Raw genomic sequence first — 19,162 nt, 5'->3', positions numbered from 1 at the left:
AGGTCCATATGATGTTTTTGAGTTAGTATGACATTTGGTTTGGAGCCCCGAGGGCTCGGGTGAGTTTCGGGATATTTTTACACTTAGGGAAAAGTTGCAAATTCAGAGAAGTTGCAGGTCTCTGAAGCCAGGTCTCGCGGTCCGCGGTGGAAGCTTCGCGGTCGCGGTGGGGACTTCGCGACTGCGGTGGCATTTGTGCAGTCCGCGGTGAGCAAGGCCAAGCCTTCGCGGCCGCGCTCGATTTCTTGCGGTCCGCGGTGGAGCTCCGCAGTCGCAGTCTGTTTTATGCGGTCCACGGTGGAGCTCCGCTGTCGCAGTCTTTTTTATGCGGTCCATGGTGGAGCTCCGCGGTCGCAATCGTTTTTATGCGGTCCGCGGAGAGGGTCTGAGGGGAGTATATTTAGACGGACTTTTCAGATATTTTTCGCTTTTCAAAACTCTAAAACATAAGAGGCGATTTTTCAAACAACCTTGCTTCTCCAATTCAATTGAAAGTCATTTTTAACTAGTTTTCTTCAATCATTAACATCTTTTAACATGATTTCAACTTCAAATCAATGATTTTCATGGGGGAAATTGGGTGTTTTAGGTAGAACCTAGGTTTTTCAAAAATTGGGGATTTGGACCTCAATTTGAGGTCCAATTTCAAAACAAATTACATATTTGAGCTCGTGGGGGAATGGGTAATCGGGTTTTTATTCGAACCTCGGGTTTTGACCACGTGGGACCGGGGGCAATTTTGAGTTTTTGGGTAAAACTTTGGAAAATTCATTTTCACGCATTCAAATTGATTCATTTATTGTTTATTGATGTAATTAAGTAACTTGTGGCTAGATATGAGCGAATTGGCGGAGGAATCAAGGGGTAAAGTTATAATTGAAACTTGAGTTGTATTCGAGGCATCGAGGTAAGTGTTCGGTCTAACCTTAGCTTAAGGGATTAGGAGTTGAGTCTTATTTGTTAATTGCTTCTTGTTGAGTACGACGTATAGGCATGGTGACGGGTATCTACATTGGAGTCTAGCATGACTGTGAGTCTTAAATTGATAATTGTTGTGTTCTTAAATGTTACTACGGATGCTTTAATTGATGATTCCCGATATTGAGCAAAGATTTAGTTTATTCTCGTGGATTTTATTTATGATTAAGTATTGGTATTAATTGAGCTGAGTAGAAGTTGAGTTAGGATTGGTTATAGATGATTCTCTCTTGCCGGGATGATTGTTTCGATATTGTTGCTCCCTTGCAGGGAGGTTATTATATTACTTTTGTTCCCTTGCCTGGATTCCTTGTGATTTTGTACTGGCTTGTAAATAGGAGCGGGTGGTACGCCTACCACAAGATATGATGAAATGGGAGCGGGTGGTACGCCTACCACAAGATATGATGAAATGGGAGCGGATGGTACGCCTATCACAAGATAAGATGAAATGGGAGCGGGTGGTACGCCTACCATGAGGTTTGATGAAATGGGAGCGGGTGGTACGCCTACCACGAGACTTAACGAAAGGGGAGCGGGTGGTACGCCTACCACAAGATATGAGAAATGGGATCGGGTTGCACGCCTGCAACAAGATGTAAACTGAAAGTGAGATTTACCTTTATTTTCCTTATCCTTGTTAGAAGTTAAATTTTTGGTTTCCTTATAACTTTATTGAGATTCTGCCTTATCTGTTATTCCCCGAAGCATGTTTCCCCTCCCCAGTTTTAATTGTTTGTTTCCGTCTATCTTTCCGTTGTATATATATATACATAACTGCACAGGTTTATCTGGAGTCTGGTCCTAGCCTCGTCACTACCTCGTCGGGGTTAGGTCAGGCACTTATCAGCACATGGGGTCGGTTGTGCTGATGCTACACTCTGCACTTATGTGCAGATACAGGAGCAGCGCTTGGTCAGCAGCGGTAGGGGAGCCAGCCTTCAGTCCACCGAGACACCGAGATAGCCCTGCAGGCATCCTCAGGCCCAGCGTCTCTTCTCTCCATTTAGATGTTCTGTTTTCTTTTGTATCCGAGACAGACTATACTTCCTTTTTCAGACACTTGTATGTAGCAATCCTAGACAGTCTGTGAATGTTGTGACACCAGTTTCTAGGTAGAGATTTATGTTAGATTTTTATTCTTATCGGTTTTGGTATAATATTTAATCTAAGTCTTCCGCTTAAATTTCATCTTTCGTCATTATACAAATGCTGATTACCTGCTAATTTAATTGGTTAAAAAGGCTAAAATGAAAGAGGTTGAATTTTCCGCATTTCGTGGCTTGCCTAGCTTCTATGAGTAGGCGTCATCACGACTCCCGAGGGTGGGAAATCCGGGTCGTGACAGGCTAAGATTCAACATCCAACTCCAATGGGTTCTAGAAATTACTATTTAATTTTTAAAGAAGATTGCTCAAGCTTTTAAGTTCATTTTCGAATCAGTAATTGTGACTCAAATATTAGTTCAACAAACCAAATCTATTTGGATGGTGAAAATTAAATTTTTAACAAGCTTAAACATGTGTGTTTAAATTTCGAATTTGATTTTGTGAGAAATTTGGAGTGGGTGTTATTTAGACTTGTTAGAAATAGTATAAGGAGGTTGTATATAAAATTTGAAGTCATTTAATAGAGATTTGGACTAGTTTTGAACAAGAATTGCAACTGAAAATCGTGAAAGAAGTTCATCTACAGACGCTTGTATAAAGGTGTATAAAAGTGTATAATAGTGTATAAGATGTGTTTATACACTCATATACACTATTATACCAGATTACATAATTATACAAAAAACTGACTTCGTCTTCTTCCTTGCGTCTTTTCTAAAATTTAACTCAAATCTTGCTCAAATCTACTCCAAATCACTTCAAATTTAAATTTTGAACTTCTTTTGATATTTTCAATCAATTGAACAACACCCAATCCAAACAACTAACAAACTCAAAAAATCCTATTTTCGAAAGCAAAGCTTTGAATGACCTTCAATGGTGGACTTCTATTCTTCAATTTTCTTACATTGCAACCAAGTGACACAGGGTAAGAAGCAGCAATGGCGGACGACCCCTTGAAGTATATGTAGAAGATGTGAGAAGAATAGAGAGTGAAAGCAATGATTGTGATAACACATATTTAACTCCATAGCTTTTAGAAGCAATGGTTGTAAGAACACAAGTTTTGAATTTGCTAGTGCTTTCAAAATATGTACAATATGGGCTAAGTTGGGTAAAACTTAAAAGGAAAATTTTCATAAGACACTATCTTTTAGTAGTAATTAGTCATCTATAGATATCATTTGCTATATTACGGATTATAGATACATTTTATGTGGTTATAAGATGTATTTGATGTATTTAAGTTATTGTATTCATGAATGCAATAGCAAAAATAGGCGTGAATCAGGGAAGTCCAACTAATCAGTTGTTGTATTCGAGTGTATTCGACTGTATTCATGGAGTGAAACATGGGATTACAGCTGGACAGATTATTGTATTCGACTGTATTCACGGCGTGAAATAGGGGACTACACTGTTTTTGAAACGGAAAGTGAATCAATTAACATAATAGACTTCTAATATAATAAACAAACTCAATTATAACACACAAATTTTGTATTTTCAGTTATATAAAAGATTCTCAACCGAAAAATAGCCCAAAAACATAGCAATCTTCAGAGAAATTATATAATACATCTGAATACATAAATTATATTAATTAAAAAAAAATTATGAATACATTCATGGCATATAGCGAGACAGTGAATACAATAAAATACATAAAATACAGCGGGTTACATTGAAATACAATGAGAAAAAAAGACAGTGAATACAATGAAATACATGGAATACAACGAGATACATTGAATTACAATGAAAAAAAGACAATGAAATACATGAAAATACATTGAAATATATTAACAGAAAATCAAGTTGCTCAACCCCAAACTCCACCGTCTTTGTTCAAGAACAAACCCTAATTTCTGGCGAATTCGCCGTTCACTGGAAACCGGTAGTGAGAAACCAACCGGATTAAAAGAGCTAAGGAACATCTTCTCCTTTCTCAAAACCAGCAGATGTATATCCAATAAGTTCTTCTCCTTTCTCAAAACCAGCAGATGTATATCCAGATGAATCATCAGTAAGTTCTTCTCCTTTCTCAAAACCAACAGATGTATATCTAGGAACATCTTCCTCTAATATTTTCTTGGCCGAAAACAAGAGAGGAAGATAATTTTCCATTAATCCAATACTCCCTCTGTTAAAATTCTCATGGTAATTATCAATCTTGTCGGCGACTGCTGCTGGTTACAAACCAATCGGAAATTTGGCAGACTGCAATTCGTTTGAAGAATGACTGGTTCATTGAAAATTGGATGAACTAATTAAGAGGATAAAGAGAGAAAGAAAATAATGTAACTGAATAGCGTATTTAGTGGCTTAGGATAGGAGGTAACCAAAAATAAAAAATTTGCTATAAACCTTAAAAGATATCTATAGAATATAATTTTTTTAAATGGTATTTATTTAAAATAAATAAGATGTTAACGTTTGCTATATGAGGTAAAAATTCCAACTTAAAAACATGAGCGATTTTTTTTTATAGGGTGAAGTCATGTGTATTTTCTTGTAATTCTTTCAAAAATATATTATTGATATCACTAGATTATAAGTCTTGCTAATTTAATTAAAAATAATTATATGAAGGAATATGGATTAATGTAAAACATTGATAAATTAGAGAGTTATCATATATTAACCCTTTCTTATTTTTATTCTTTATTTACACTTTTCCTCTCTTGCCTTCAAGGAAAAAGTGATTTTATTGGTTTGCAAAAGGAAATAAATGGCCAAATTATTAAAAAGAGTAGAATATGATATAAATCACAAAAGAAAAATATTCATTAGAAGTGCAAAATGCAGAAGATATTCTTGTTTTTTCAGTTAGTGAGTGTTATTTAAACTTCACTCTAATAGACAAACTCTAATAATTTTGGTAAATATCTTTTATGCAAAGTAGTCGAGGGTCTATCGGAAATAGCCTCTCTGCTCCTATCAGGGCAGGGGTACGGTCTGCGTACACATTACCCTCCCCAGACCCTATTATGTGGGATTTTATTGGGTAGTTGTTGTTGTTGTATCTTTTATGCAAAGTATAAAAAAGCCTCAAGAGATTAGTCTTTTCCGTTGAGGCGTTTAGTTAGTTCACTACGTTCGGAGCAATTATATTTTTGGTAAATCTTCGGATCCTCCTTTGTCGATGGCACCAAAATTTCTCTATTTCCCTGATTACTTGTTGAGCAGAAATATTTTTATAATAATAAGATCGTGGAAACACTTGCGAAACAAAAAAAGTTACCATTTCACTTACCTATTCAATCAAAACGAATAATAATCATAGTATTAAGCTAACTACTCAGCTGAACATACTAGAAATAGAAACATGTCAAAGAAGATTAAATAGCAACATAAAATTCTATTGAATTAAATAGCAACATATAATTCTCTTGAATTAAAATTTTGATCCGATAAAAATATCCACCAAGTTCTAGGATATAAAGACTTCTTATCTCACTTTTTAACCTAATATAATGTTTCAAATGTATTTTATAGAATTAATTCCAGGCTTGGGTTATTGACTCTATACATCCAGAGATTCAATGACACTGCCAACAGGTAAGTGCCAATGTCCCAGATCACCATCTGCCTTTGTCCGCCAAGAACCATCAGGTTTTATTTCAACTTCTGCCACTTTTTCTCCACAAGTTCGCAGCTGTACCACAAAAGCCAAAAAAGAATGAAGCCTTTAAGTTTTACGCACTAATGATGTGAATGTTTACATATTATCATGGTCATTCAAAATATAAGCACAAGTAACTGCCAATAATCAGTGAAATTAGTAACCTGAAAACTAAAGCAGATAACCAACTATAACATGCTACACTATCATAGTATAAGGTTGTTTTACATCGTCAGTGCATATTATAAGGATAACAAGGATAATGGAATTAAGACCACAAGCAATAACTAGCCTTATCTGAGAAGTGAATAAAAAAGAGAATGACAATGTTGGAACAGTGTATGGTCACAAGAAATAACTAGCCAAACCTGAGAAGTGATCCGATTGAAATGTGGATCTATAACGACATCCTCCAGAGAGTAGTTCTTGAGACAGATGGGGCATTGCCACTGCAATCATATGAATGATATTTGTTACTAAATATATCAGCTGTTTACATGACATAGATTTTTTATCTGAAACTGATATAAACTTAGATATCAGGGTCCTAGATGCTTGCCTTCCTCGACCTTTGATTCATTTCAAGAAAGACTTCAAGATCAAAGCAACCCATATGGACACAAGGTTTGAATCTTCCGGCAACATTAATTCTCAAACCACTAAGCTGTACATAATGAGAAAATCAAATACTGCGATTCATACTGTGCCACAAAGTGGTAAACTTACAAGAAACCAACAAAGAATAAATCAAATCTAATGGAAGGAAATAATACAAATTAAAGACATCCTATCCTCCCTTGATAAGAAATTTATCACATATTAGGAGGAGGAAGTTCATATAAAGCGAGCCAACATCTATCTATTAACACCCTCTGCTAATTTGTGGTCCACCATCTGTCTTGACAAGGTGATGCCTCACCGTTTCTTGTTTTAAACAATCATATAAAAACTTAAATCATGTCTGATGCAGAAATAATGCGCAATGCAGTTTCTCTTGTCGCATATGAAGAGACGTCTAGGAGTAAGCTACTGCCACTTGGTGCAACTGCACAATCTGGAAGCTTCAAGCTTGACTGTTACGAAAAAATAGAGAGAGAGAGAGAGAGTGTGTGTGTGCGTGTTTGTGAGAGAGAGAGAGTGTGTGTGTGTGTGTGTGTGTGCTTGTGAGAGAGAGAGAGAGTGTGTGTGTGTGTGTGTGAGAGAGAGAGAGAGAGACAGAATCGAGTTGTTTGCAGGATAAGGATTCAGCAGTTAAAACATCTATATTTATCTCATTATGGGGAGAGAGAGAGAGAGAAAGAGGTAACGATATATCCCACAAAATAAGCAATTTTTGTGTAATGTAACTATAGCATTTTTGCTGCTATCTAGGTAGTGAAAAAAAGAGGATAACAATCGGTATTTGCTTACAGGGCATCGAAGATTGACAGGAACAAAATCAGTAACCACTGCTTCGAGGTCAGGGTCGCTGTCAGCATTTTCAGTGGCTGTTCGACCACCAACACAACGACAAACGCGAGCAAGAGCATCTTCAAATATCTCACCATCAGGCTCCTTAGGGATCATGTTTAGAATCTACACAGAAAAGATAATGTTATTCAGACACCATAAGAGTCAATAACAGGACCAAGGCACTTCTACATGTCCATTATTAGTCAACCAATATGTAAAGCCATTGTGTTGAACTTTGCTCAAGAGTCAAAATAGCAACACAACTATGTGAGTCAAACGCAAAACATATCTCAGAAACAAAACCGAGCGGTCTAGTCTCAGAGATCTGACTCTCGGTAATAACATCAGACACTGCTCATCTAAGGTAGATATAGTGCACACCTCTTAGAAACACACTATGCCGCTAATGGGCAATACTATAAAATAGGGGAAATGATGACAAAATCTGATCACATACACAAAAAAATTTCCAAAATAAAATTTCAAAACTTCTCTGAAATATTTAATACGAGATTTGCTTTTGAAACAAATAAGTTACAAGTGTATTAGAGAGATTTAACTACCTGTTGGAAAGTACGTCGCTTTACAAGTCTAACCCCTAAGCAAAAGACACGAGCATCAAGTCCTCCTATTAAAATTTTGTTTATTCCATCTCTGGAGCATTGTGTGATCTGTCAAATAAAACAAGGAATAAACATGAGAAGTAATCACGGAGAGTTTTGCCTTAGCAAAACAAAAACAGCACATATATATACAACTAATCTGCCCCTCCCAAAAAGTACAAGATGGTAGGGTATGCGCAACTGAACACTCACTATTGCACCATAATCTCGACCATTTGCACCCAACAATTGTGAGCCAGTTCTATCTATGCAGTGCACTGGAATTCCTGTCGGTTCAAATATAAATGAAGTTACTGAACTGGCAAATAAATCACTAACAAAAATAAAAGTGTAGATCAATTTCTATCCAGTTTATGGAAATTGTAGTTTTCGGAGGAAGCAAAAGGCATTTTTCCAAGTTGCCTTGCACCAGTGAGTCATACAACTGCATATTATATATTACAGCTGACAGTGCCTTCGCAATGGAGAGAAGAAACATATATAACACATGATACGCCTGACCCACAACGAATTACTGGAAAAAATATACTTTCTTCATTTACTTAAGCAAGACATAATAGAGCATACCGTTGACCTGCAAATCAGCATGCTGTGGCCACTGCATCCTAAATTGTACCTTGTCATTGAGAAGCATGCACCAAGCCTGAAAATGTTATAAAACAAAAATTATGAATACAGAGTTCCTACTTAAAATCAAGTCATTATTCAACCAACAACCTGAAGATCATAATCCTGTTTCACCGCTGTAGTGAGTTGAAATGTTTTCTCAATCCTCTGTTCAATGTTTGTGCTGAAAATTTTGCAAATGTAAAAAGTGATTCACAAACGGGTCCATTCTCGCATCACCACAATATAATGTGAATATGATAAGGCAGAAAGTTCACAGTAGAACAACCAAAAAGGCAAACCAAAATATAGCATGAAGAGGATATTGAAGTAGAGTCATAATAGTCATGCCTAGAAAGCACACTAAGAGTAGTTTATATGTTTACTAATTTATTAAAAGAACACCCCCTTAGCCCCAAAAGAATGCCATTATTACTATAGAGTTAAACATATTTTCTTTGACTAAGATTTTCACGTACTTTTTAGAGATATATATATATATATGTACCTTTTAAATATGTGAATCTAATTTCGAAAAATCTAAGAAATCAACATCCAAATTCACTCTGAACATTTAGATTCATTGACCCTCATACCCCAAATCCTGCCATCCTATGGCTTTTGTGATAGAGGAAGTGCCCCTCAACAGGTGAATCTTCCTATGTTCTAGAGTAAAACTAAACGTAGAAAGCAGACAAAAGCATAACAGACAGGACAAAAGGAAGTCATATATTTTAGATGCTCCATAACACTTGCATGTAACTGAAAGTGATTCAAGTAAGGTAACCTGTTTCAATATGAAGGCAGTCCTACATTGTGAAATATCATTCTTCACTTTTAAATGGACAAATACATCGGACCTAAAAGACGGTGTAGATCTGAATGCCAACAGAATATCTATATCACTTACTGATACACTAACTTGCATGTGCACAAGATACAAGATTGAAGGAGACAAAGTAAGATCTCCTCATCTTATTTCCTTCTTTGTGCCTTTTATCTACATCAGACATCAGAAGGGAGAAAACGGCACCAACCGACTTTTGGAAACCAAACCCCAGCCCTTCCTATCTTTTTGAGGGTAAAGAAACAAGACTATCGTTTCTTAGTAAACACCAAAACAGGCATCAGAAACCCTCTACTCTGACTTCGTTGACTGATCAAGGAATTAAGACCTTAACACTGAAAACTTAAACCCAGCAAAGAACAGTAACTGAACAATTTCGTGGACAGAATATCTTCACAAAAATAACAAGGTACAGGTAACTCACCCATCTGCAGGAACACTAGTAAAAGCCAACTTCACAGGATTTAAAGGGTTTTCAATCGTCTCCCAGAACCTGCATATATCCAATTCAATCAGTGAATGTCAAAGCATTTACAATTCCGTATGTAGCGAATGTCAAAAACGAGTCAACAACCAATGTGTCACTTAAGCACCCATATGCACGGAAAATGAAGTGTGAGCTCGAAAGAGTCTAATTAAAACCCAGCTCTTTTAAGATTTTACCGCCACACATTGGAGATCCCAGGTTAGCATCCACATCTTGTGTATGAAGCTTTACAAATAGCAAATTACAGCGGAAAATTCTGCACTTACTATTGCTTCATTCTCATACATACTACTTAAAATTCACATATAATGGAAGACTAAACAATAGCTCATATGATAGAAGAAAAAAACTGAAGATAGGCAACAGTGACGAAACCAAGTAATGATTAGCTTAAATGCTTCGAATCAGGAGAAAGCCTAAACATCTAATTCCTATGCCTAGAGATATCAGACATAAAAAGTGGAGAAAAAACTGAAATGCCACTAACTTGCTCTACTGAATGGAATAATCCAGTCTCTTTATAGCTAATGTTCTGCCCCACAGCCCCAACCACCAAACCCCTCCCCCCAACACACAAAAAAAGAAGGGGGTGGGGGAAGAAAGGATAATTGAGTATACATGACTCCATGGACTATGGCCTTTGACACAGAAGAAAACAGAATGGGCTTGCATCACAACATCCTGTGTTATAAGAAAATCTTAAGAAGCAAGGTGTAAGCAGCCTCTTGCAGAAATGCAGGGTAAGGTTGCGTACAATAGACCCTTGTGATCCGGCTCTTTCCCGGCTCCGCGCATAGCCAGAGTTTTGTGCACCGGGTGCATCGGGCTGCTGTTTTTGATGAAGCAAGGTGTAAACAGAGAATAAGTGATACTTACGGGTCCGCACGACTCAATCTGCATAATTCACAGTAAAAAGTCTCAGGAGGATTTGGCGGAGCACCTCCCTCGATGGGCTTTTCTGGAATGATGACACAACTCACATGTTGCCATGTGCGGCATCTTCTATCTTCGCACTGCATGTGAAATTACTTAATAAGACGCAAATGAATTGTATTGATTAACGATTTAAATTTATATACCCGGACCATGCAAATAATTTTTACAGAAACTAAATCTATTGTAGCTGGTCGCTACCTTATTTATCAGGTTACTAATCCCACTTATTTTTGTTACTTGTAGTTATCTTTTGGGTAGAGGCTTAAATTAGAGGAAAATATCCTTATATAAATTTAAGATGCTTAGCATTCGAAAAGCAACTAGGCATTTTCTTTGAAACAAAATCTGAAGATGAGAGAATCCTTTCCTCAATCAAACAATCCACGGAAAACATTTTTGCATGTGAATGTTTATTTCTCATAATTAAGGAAGATGAATGGATTCAGTACAGAAGTAAAACCTGAATCATTGTTTCAGTTTGTAATGAGCTTCCACAGGGACATCGAATCTTCATCTGGTAAGAATCTTCAATTTCCTCTTTTAACTTAACATTATTGTTATCTGAGACAACTTGTAAATTAATCTCTTGCATTTTTCTGGAAGAGGCAAGAAAACATCACTATCACAAAACAAAGAATTTCCGAGTCACATGTACGGGACAACAGGAATCACACTTCTGCTTCATCTAAGTTCACTAAGGCAAAATTACTCAGAAAGAATTATGTCCACCTATGAAAAAGTTAGTAAATACAAGCTTATTTTCTACACTAGACCTTCTCTCCTGTTATTTTTTTGTTGTTCCCTTAAAGGAAGTAATCACTCAGAACTTCTTGAACATACTGGTGTATACCTGAAATTCATAGGACCCAGTTGACGTGCCAAGTTCTTATCAATTGAATCATCACTTCCATCAATTGCCCAAGTCATTGGAAGTGTTAAATTTCTACAAAAAAGAATGAAGACTTAAGAAGTCAGCAGCTAATAGTTCTTCAATTATCAGAAAATGTTGTATAGTTTTTTAAGAACAGACAGCGAGACAGCAATACATCAGTGGAAGAATGAAGACATGTATGTACCGCTCAACACGCTTGCATCTGCAGCGGTTCATCATATTCACTGTATAAAAACCAAAAAGGATTTCAATGTCCTTTGCCAATTTTGGTATCTGATATCCTGGTATGATGTCCCAGATTTTTAACACTTGATAGTATGTGGAGTTCTCTAGCAGGATATCTACGGTCCAAATCAGCTTTAGGCGATTGACACTGTAGATCTCCAATAGTCCAGATGAATTCCCACCTTTAATGTAGAAAATGTTGTGCTTTCCTGACATGCGCCAACCACTTGAGAGCTTCACCAAAAGGGAAATCACTTCTTCACGGATCTCGGCATCTTTAATTCGGGCCAAGGATTTTGAGAAATCCTCACTAAAGAGAACCTGCGATTTCTCCAAATTGTAAACAAAATTAAAGAATTAAGCCCTGGAAAAGAAAGAATACCAAAAACACTTACTAGCAAAATTCAAAATCAACAGATGAGCTTTTTGGCCATCCCAAGAACAAACAAACATGCGAGAAGTATTTTTAGCCAATGTGTTAGAACAACAAAGAAATGGTAAGGCCTTCAAATTTCCAAAGTAATCAATTGGCTTAAAAAAAGCATCCATTATAAGCCAGATGAAGGAGCATACCTTCCACTTGGCTGTTTCGAATAGAGGGGAGTCCATGCTGAGTAATGTTTCAATCTGGCCAACTTCAATGGTAGCGCTCAAGATCGCTCGAGTCAAACTCTTGTCTTCATGAACATCAAAGAAACAACCCCGAGCCTTGGAGTCAATGACTAATTGCTTCCAAATGGAACCACTGTTAACCAATGTTGTGGCATTCCCTAATATCCAAAGGCAGAACCTGTGTACAAAGCCAATGAAACAACTAAGAGCGTGCTCATCGATTGTCTTATCACTGAATCACCACCAAATGATGGCAGTATAATCATCCTCAACATTCAATAATTTTACATGTAACAGTGTTGTCCAATAGGTTAGTACCTCGCTCGAGTCAGTGCTACATTTGCTCTCTGATGACTAGAAAGGAATCCCACTAATCCACTCCCATTATCACGAACAGTGGAGATAATAACCACATCTTCTTCACAGCCTTGAAAACCATCAACAGATCGTACATTCACTGAGAAGTGGCTATTGACATCTGTGCTATATTTCTGTCCAAGTTTTTGTTGAATTGCAAAAACTTGAGCCTTGTAGGGAGATATACAACCAACAGAAACCTTTTTCCTTGAAGCAACAGATTCTATAGTTAGGAAAAAATAAATCAGATTTTCCAACACGATTTCCAAGCTAACCAAAATACAGAACTGAAAACAAGAAAAATTCATAAGAAGCATAAATGAAGTTCCTGGAAGATGGAGTATTACCTTTATAAAGGTTCGCAACGATCTCAGCAATGACATAAACTTCTGCCATATTTCTTGTGCTGTGTTTGTTATCATACTCCTCTTTTCCACTGCTTATGTTAATAAATGAATAGGAACCGAAAATGTTTCCTTTAAGAAATCTCTTCTCATACATTGCTTCTTTCACATTCGGACCCCATCCATAATTTTGTTTTCATAGAACTCTCTATTTGGAAACAAACTTATTGCAGGATGCATCCTATATTGAACATTAAGAAGGTGCTTCTTGTGCCCTATCATTACCAGCCTCTCAAATAAGCTCCTTCCAAAGTCAGCCTTCTCAGAGATCTGTCAATAATAGACACTATGTCAATGATATAAGAGCAACGAAGTCAACTTTTAGGAAACAAGTATCATAATAACAAGATTAATGGAAAACCTTGCTCTGAACCATTGCAGGCAATTGTTTCTCATCCCCAATAAGTATGGCATGACGGATACCAGGGAGCTGTAGGGGAATAATGGATTCGCATTCTTTCAACTGAGCAGCTTCATCAATTACCACCATCTCCAGAGGGATCATTCCTTCTGTGTACAATTTTGAGGAGCCAGAAACAGTGCAGAAAATCAAACATGCACCTTTCAGACAAAAACTTCGAATATCAGTGATATTTGGAAGAGAGATTCTCTCGCTAAGAGACTTCAATATTTTGATGCTTTCTGTTTTAGTTGCATACAGAATTTCTTTTAAACCTCCATATGTTTCCACAGTGCGGAACAGTGTTCCAAGAGTATGAAGCATCTCAAGAAGTCTGATCATATCTTTAGCTACTTCTAGTGGAAGGAAAGAAGTAGGAAGATAAGTGTACAAGCTCGTTAGACAAAATGTCAAATGCTCCTGGATCCTTTTGAATTTATTGATAACAAACTCCTCAAATGTCCAAATACTGCCTTGTTTGTTTGTTGCCTCCCCTTCATTCTTAATGCTCGCAGCAGAATTGACCTTGTTCGCATTGCCAACTGATCTCATTTGCGAATTTTTGTCATCATTTGATATCATCTTATTATCTTTTAAGGTCCGACGGACTAATGTTTTCCGCAGCTTACTCTTCCTATTCTTATCTAGTCCTTGATCATTTATACTTGTAATCCTTGCTTTCTCTTCCTCCTCAACGTCATCCCTGTTATGTTCCTTATTTTCTTTACCTTTTTCCAAGTATTCACAGTATTGCTTTTCAGGATCTTCAAGCAAAGATACCATGGACAGTATATGATTTTTCCACCCATGATCAGGAGACAGAGAGCTCCAAAGAGCCGCAGCACAGTTATCAAGAAATACATCGAATAGATCATCATGATCATCAATGCTCATTCTTTTCCCATTACCAAATAGAACTATATCTCCTAATCCGTATGTTTCATGTTCCAGACAATCCTGTAGTAGTTGCATCACCCTCTTTATAATTCCCAAGAGAGCAATGTTTGTGGGAGCACAAGTCAATGTTCTGCATTTCATTTTAAAAAGGAGATAAAGTAAGGAAGCAACTGTTTTTGTTTTGCCAGTTCCAGGAGGACCCCAAATTAGATTAATAGCATTGGAGTGACCACATTCTCTTGTAGCCATACAACTTATAACAGCCTCTTGTTGAGCATTATCTAGCCCAAATGACTCAATGGTAGTCCTATGATTTGACATGGCACTAGCTTTCGTTTCACTGAAGGAGCAAAGAACACACTTCTCTTCATCCTGCAAAATGATTGAAATTTATTAGACCTTAATCAAGAAAATTGTAGATCAAAACTAATAGGGAAAGAGTCCGTAAAATATTCCTTCAGAATGGCTGCAACAAGAGTAAGAGAGACAGAGAGAGAAATTTACTTACAACACTTGGATCAACTTTCAGCACAGTCCTAATTACGTGCAGGTTGGCACTTTCCATGTCTGAATTCAAAGCTTTCCATATTCGCATATTCGTTGTAAGATTAGAAAGGTAAACAATGAAAAGACTGTCTCCTCGTTCACCCTTTTCCCTGTCTGGTTTTATAAATGGGATAGGCTTCGAAGACAGGATAGATAGCCTGTCTGAACCTTCATATTTTTCATGTACTAAAGCAATGAGAACTGATCTCTATGGTCTGTTGAAATCATCAATGCTTTTCGGCCTCACATCTGATACAGCAATCAGATCTCCAACCTCTGGTTCATATGTTTTTCTAACTCTTTCTCCCACGCTAGCTCTACTCAACCAAATGTGGTAGTATAAAGCCCTAGGAGGCTTAAAATCTGCTGATGATTTGACATCAATAACCTTAAGTGCAGGAGATTGCGAAGCAGCTCTAACGCCTGAGAGCAAATCAGCATGTGTTTCTTCAATAAGCGGACTGATGAATGAATGGAAGTAATGATCAGTTGACAAGAACGTCTCAGGAATTTGTTTAACCTGACAAATTCGAATACAACTAACTCTTTAGCAAATCGCACATATATCAAAGTATGAAAAATACACAAAATATCATTTCAAACCACTATGTTTACCAAGGACGAAAGCAGGGATCTCCAGAAACATAAATGCTCAGTGCCTTGCTTCCAACCATTATTTTAAAAGACATGATCGCGAGGAAAGATGTTTTACTTAATAGGATACGAGACCTTAGCTCCAAGCATGGAGTAGAAACCCAGTAGATCTCTAAGGGGAGAATCATAGACAATCCCAAAACACACGAGCGCGAAGACAACGCATAGCTTAATAGGAGACGGGACCTAACCACAAAGCATGAAGCATAAGACCAGTGGATCTCTAAAGGCAGAATTCATAGACAATCCCCAAGCATACCAAAAAATTTCATTTACACCTCGACTGAGATCATGATTAATAGGCCAGCAAACATTTGTGCAAAATGTGCCTATTAGACATGACTTTGCTATGGCTGAGCCAGGAATTTTAAAAAGGGAATTCAAAAAATTCAAACCTGCAACCTAAAGCAATTTTTGAATTACATTACCTTATGTCAAAAGGATTCAAAAAGGTAATATATGCACGAAAAAACTAATTTTTGCCCTATTTACTCAGTATAATTTTGTCACGAAGGCGATTCAATTGAAAACCCCTCCTTGGCTGATGATAGATCGCGCGTATTGCCAGAAAATGTGGAATTTTCACTGAAAAAATGAATTTCCAGACATTTCCGGAAACTAGTTTTCTTAAACTCATTTCTTTTTTCCAGATTCAAATTCCATTTTGCAGCACATATACACACAACTAATTTCCAGAAACTGAGCACTACCGAAGTTTCCACATAATTTAACAAATCTCACTCCCTCATAGTTTCCCCTCACAAATTCTTAAAATGCAACATTTGCCAAAATTATCAGAAATCTGCATAATTTCACCTCTGCATCGTAGTCATTAACTATATGCTTCGTGCTCTGATACTATAAAATCTTATTCAGAAATAATATTAGTATAAAAATCTCAATTAGTTATAGGGTTTTACCACTTCTCTCTCTCTCTCTCTCTCTCTCTCTTTTTCCCCGCTTCATTTTTATAAAGCATGGTACTCAGTGTCTGTTATAGTGAGTCCATTTTTCTTCCTCCCACCTACTCCTCTCTTCATTTTTATTTTTGTCCATTTTCTCCCCCTCTTTTGATTGCCTAAAAAGCATTTGAAGAAGAACAAGCTGGTGTGTATTTTGACCCTTTTTTTGTTTCTTTCTGTTGAATCCTTTTATTTTTAATATTGGTCCTAATACCCCATGTCAAAATCCTGTAAAAGAGAGAACTATTTTTCTACTCCCAAAAACTAGCTGTAGCAACTAGCAACACCCGAACCCCTTCCGGCATGAGTTAAGGCAAAGGAGGGAAGAAAAATAATGAAGAAAAATGTATAACAAAATTAAAATAATAGGGGATATATTGTTGTAGTAAAAAAGCATTTTTAATAACAAAGAATGTCACGTGGCAAAAAATCACTAATTTGGACTCTTTTTTTGGTTCTCAGCACTCTTTAGTATAAAATACTCTGGGTCGTTTGCTAAGATGCATTAGATAAAATAATGTATGAATCAACTTTATATATTAATAATAACTTGTTTGATATACTTTTTGAATCTATACATTAGTTATACAAGCACTAGTTATGCATCCTTTGGTATTATTATATGCATAACTAATGCATTGGAAACCATGGTATTAACAACGTAACAGGTATTAATGCATGCATTAGCTTAGTTAAAGTTAAAATTGCCCTTCAAAGTTTATACTTGATTAAAATATGTTATTATATTAATACAAATTTGATACTGAGATTGTTCCACCTATTTATATCTATACTCTACCAAGTTCTTCATTGTAAATTCATAAATATATACTCTACTACTATGTACTATAATGCACTTGTAATCAACTTATTTTTCTTTTATTTTTTTAATTCAAACTTTCTTTGCCTAATAATCCAAGAAAGTGAGAAATAAAATTATATCCCTAGTAGATAAATTAATACTTAGTATTTTTTTTATAAATAAATATTCAATTATATACTACAATACATGTAGACAAATCAAATAATTTTTTAAAATATTTTTCATATAAAAATATTCCTCAACGTATTTCTTTAAAAAGATAAATTGATGGACCGGTTATGAGGGTATTTTTATAAACAAATAATTCTTTTAGAAATTATTTAATACTTTAATACATTAAATCAAACAATAAATAAAAAATATGTCAGCATACTTAATTAGGAGCCAGATGGCACAAAAAGGTGGTATTAACACTTAAAATTAGTTGAAGGGTCAATATGACAAGTTTTGAGATTGTCTCAGGATCTTGTCATATGTAAACTTTACCATTTTATATGTTAATAAAATGACATTGTAGTATAAAAATGGAGAATGTATTAAAATAAAAATAGTAAAAAACTCTATAGCAAAAAAACAAAAACAATGTTTGGGAGTTAGGACGATGTTAATTAGGAGTATAACTCTATAGTATAAGGTAATAAACTAACCAAAACAAAAGAAAAGTAAAACACGAGTGTTATCTACAGCTAGAAAAGAAACTGTTGGGACAGAAAATCCTATTGTACCGTTTGAGAAGTGGGGAATGAAGGCGGAAGAAATAATTCTTAAAGATTCTAACTTCTAAATTATATTTATACAATTATATATTATTAAATAGTAAGTAGTATGCTATAACAATTTAAACTATAATATGAAAATTAGTGTAAAGTATATAACTAAAGTCAATGATAATTTCTAGGCATGCATATGGGCAAGAAAGATTGGAACCTTGTCCTTGAGAAGATCTCTGTTCAGGACATCAGCTAAAGACCAAGAAAAAATCACATCTGTCAAGCCTGGAATAATTACTCCTCCTGTTTTTTCCCTTATTCGAACACCTTGTCCTGTTTTCTCTCTTGCACCAACACATTCCTCTTCTTTGTGTGGAACAATATTTTCTTGCTTCAATGAAGCAAACAATGAAGCAAGTTTATCGAACATGGGGAATATTGTAAGTAAATAAATGATATTTTAGAGTAATACTTTCGTTCAACTTGAAATGTGCATACAAGAAAAGATATATATATATAGTAGGAAAAAGTGCTTTTCCTTCCCTTTTCTGGTTTTAGGATTAAATTATTTGTGTTGCAAATCGCTAGTGATTAAATCAAGGAAGATGAAGCAAATGAGATTTTAAAGGAAGTGAAAGGGCTTGCAATTTATAAGATGCATGCAGTGGAAGAAGTGAAGTCATAAATGCATGGGGAAATGCGACTTTAGGAATTGTTTCGTTTTCTTCGTTAGGAATTGAAGATTAATTAGGCTTTACATTTTCCATGATCTCCTTAATTATATTCTTCTCCTCTTTCACCTTTTTTCATTTGCCATGCACGAATGGATATATATATATATGCTGATATTTTCTTCGCATGCTAAGCCCCATTTGGCCATAAATTTTTTCAAGTTTTTTTTAAATATTTTTTTGGCAAAATATATTTGTTTATTAATTTTATATTCATGTTTTGGTAGATTTTGAAAGAAAAATTTTCAAATCCCAAAACTAGCTCTAGATCTGTTTTTGGCCCAAA

At 35.8% G+C, this 19,162-nt stretch overlaps 1 protein-coding gene across 1 annotated transcript; it reads right to left on the bottom strand.

Moving 5' to 3' along the window:
- Positions 1–5,428: 5,428 nt before the first annotated feature.
- On the bottom strand, positions 5,429–16,872 carry LOC107763176 (uncharacterized). The gene is given in 20 exon segments (XM_075249268.1): positions 5,429–5,745; positions 6,081–6,161; positions 6,272–6,376; positions 7,123–7,287; positions 7,728–7,835; positions 7,980–8,053; positions 8,355–8,430; positions 8,505–8,577; positions 9,665–9,733; positions 10,604–10,740; positions 11,124–11,259; positions 11,514–11,606; positions 11,740–12,101; positions 12,354–12,570; positions 12,711–12,972; positions 13,097–13,265; positions 13,268–13,423; positions 13,515–14,822; positions 14,959–15,516; positions 15,612–16,872. Coding segments are annotated over 19 exon segments (3,810 nt in total). The 5' UTR covers positions 15,046–15,516; positions 15,612–16,872; the 3' UTR covers positions 5,429–5,613.
- Between the last annotated feature and the right edge of the window lie 2,290 nt (positions 16,873–19,162).

The sequence above is a fragment of the Nicotiana tabacum genome, chromosome 3, assembly GCF_000715075.1.
Source record: "Nicotiana tabacum cultivar K326 chromosome 3, ASM71507v2, whole genome shotgun sequence".
Classification (NCBI taxonomy): domain Eukaryota; kingdom Viridiplantae; phylum Streptophyta; class Magnoliopsida; order Solanales; family Solanaceae; genus Nicotiana; species Nicotiana tabacum.
Note: the sequence above shows the minus strand (reverse complement) of the source record. Positions and strands in the feature narration are given on the sequence as shown.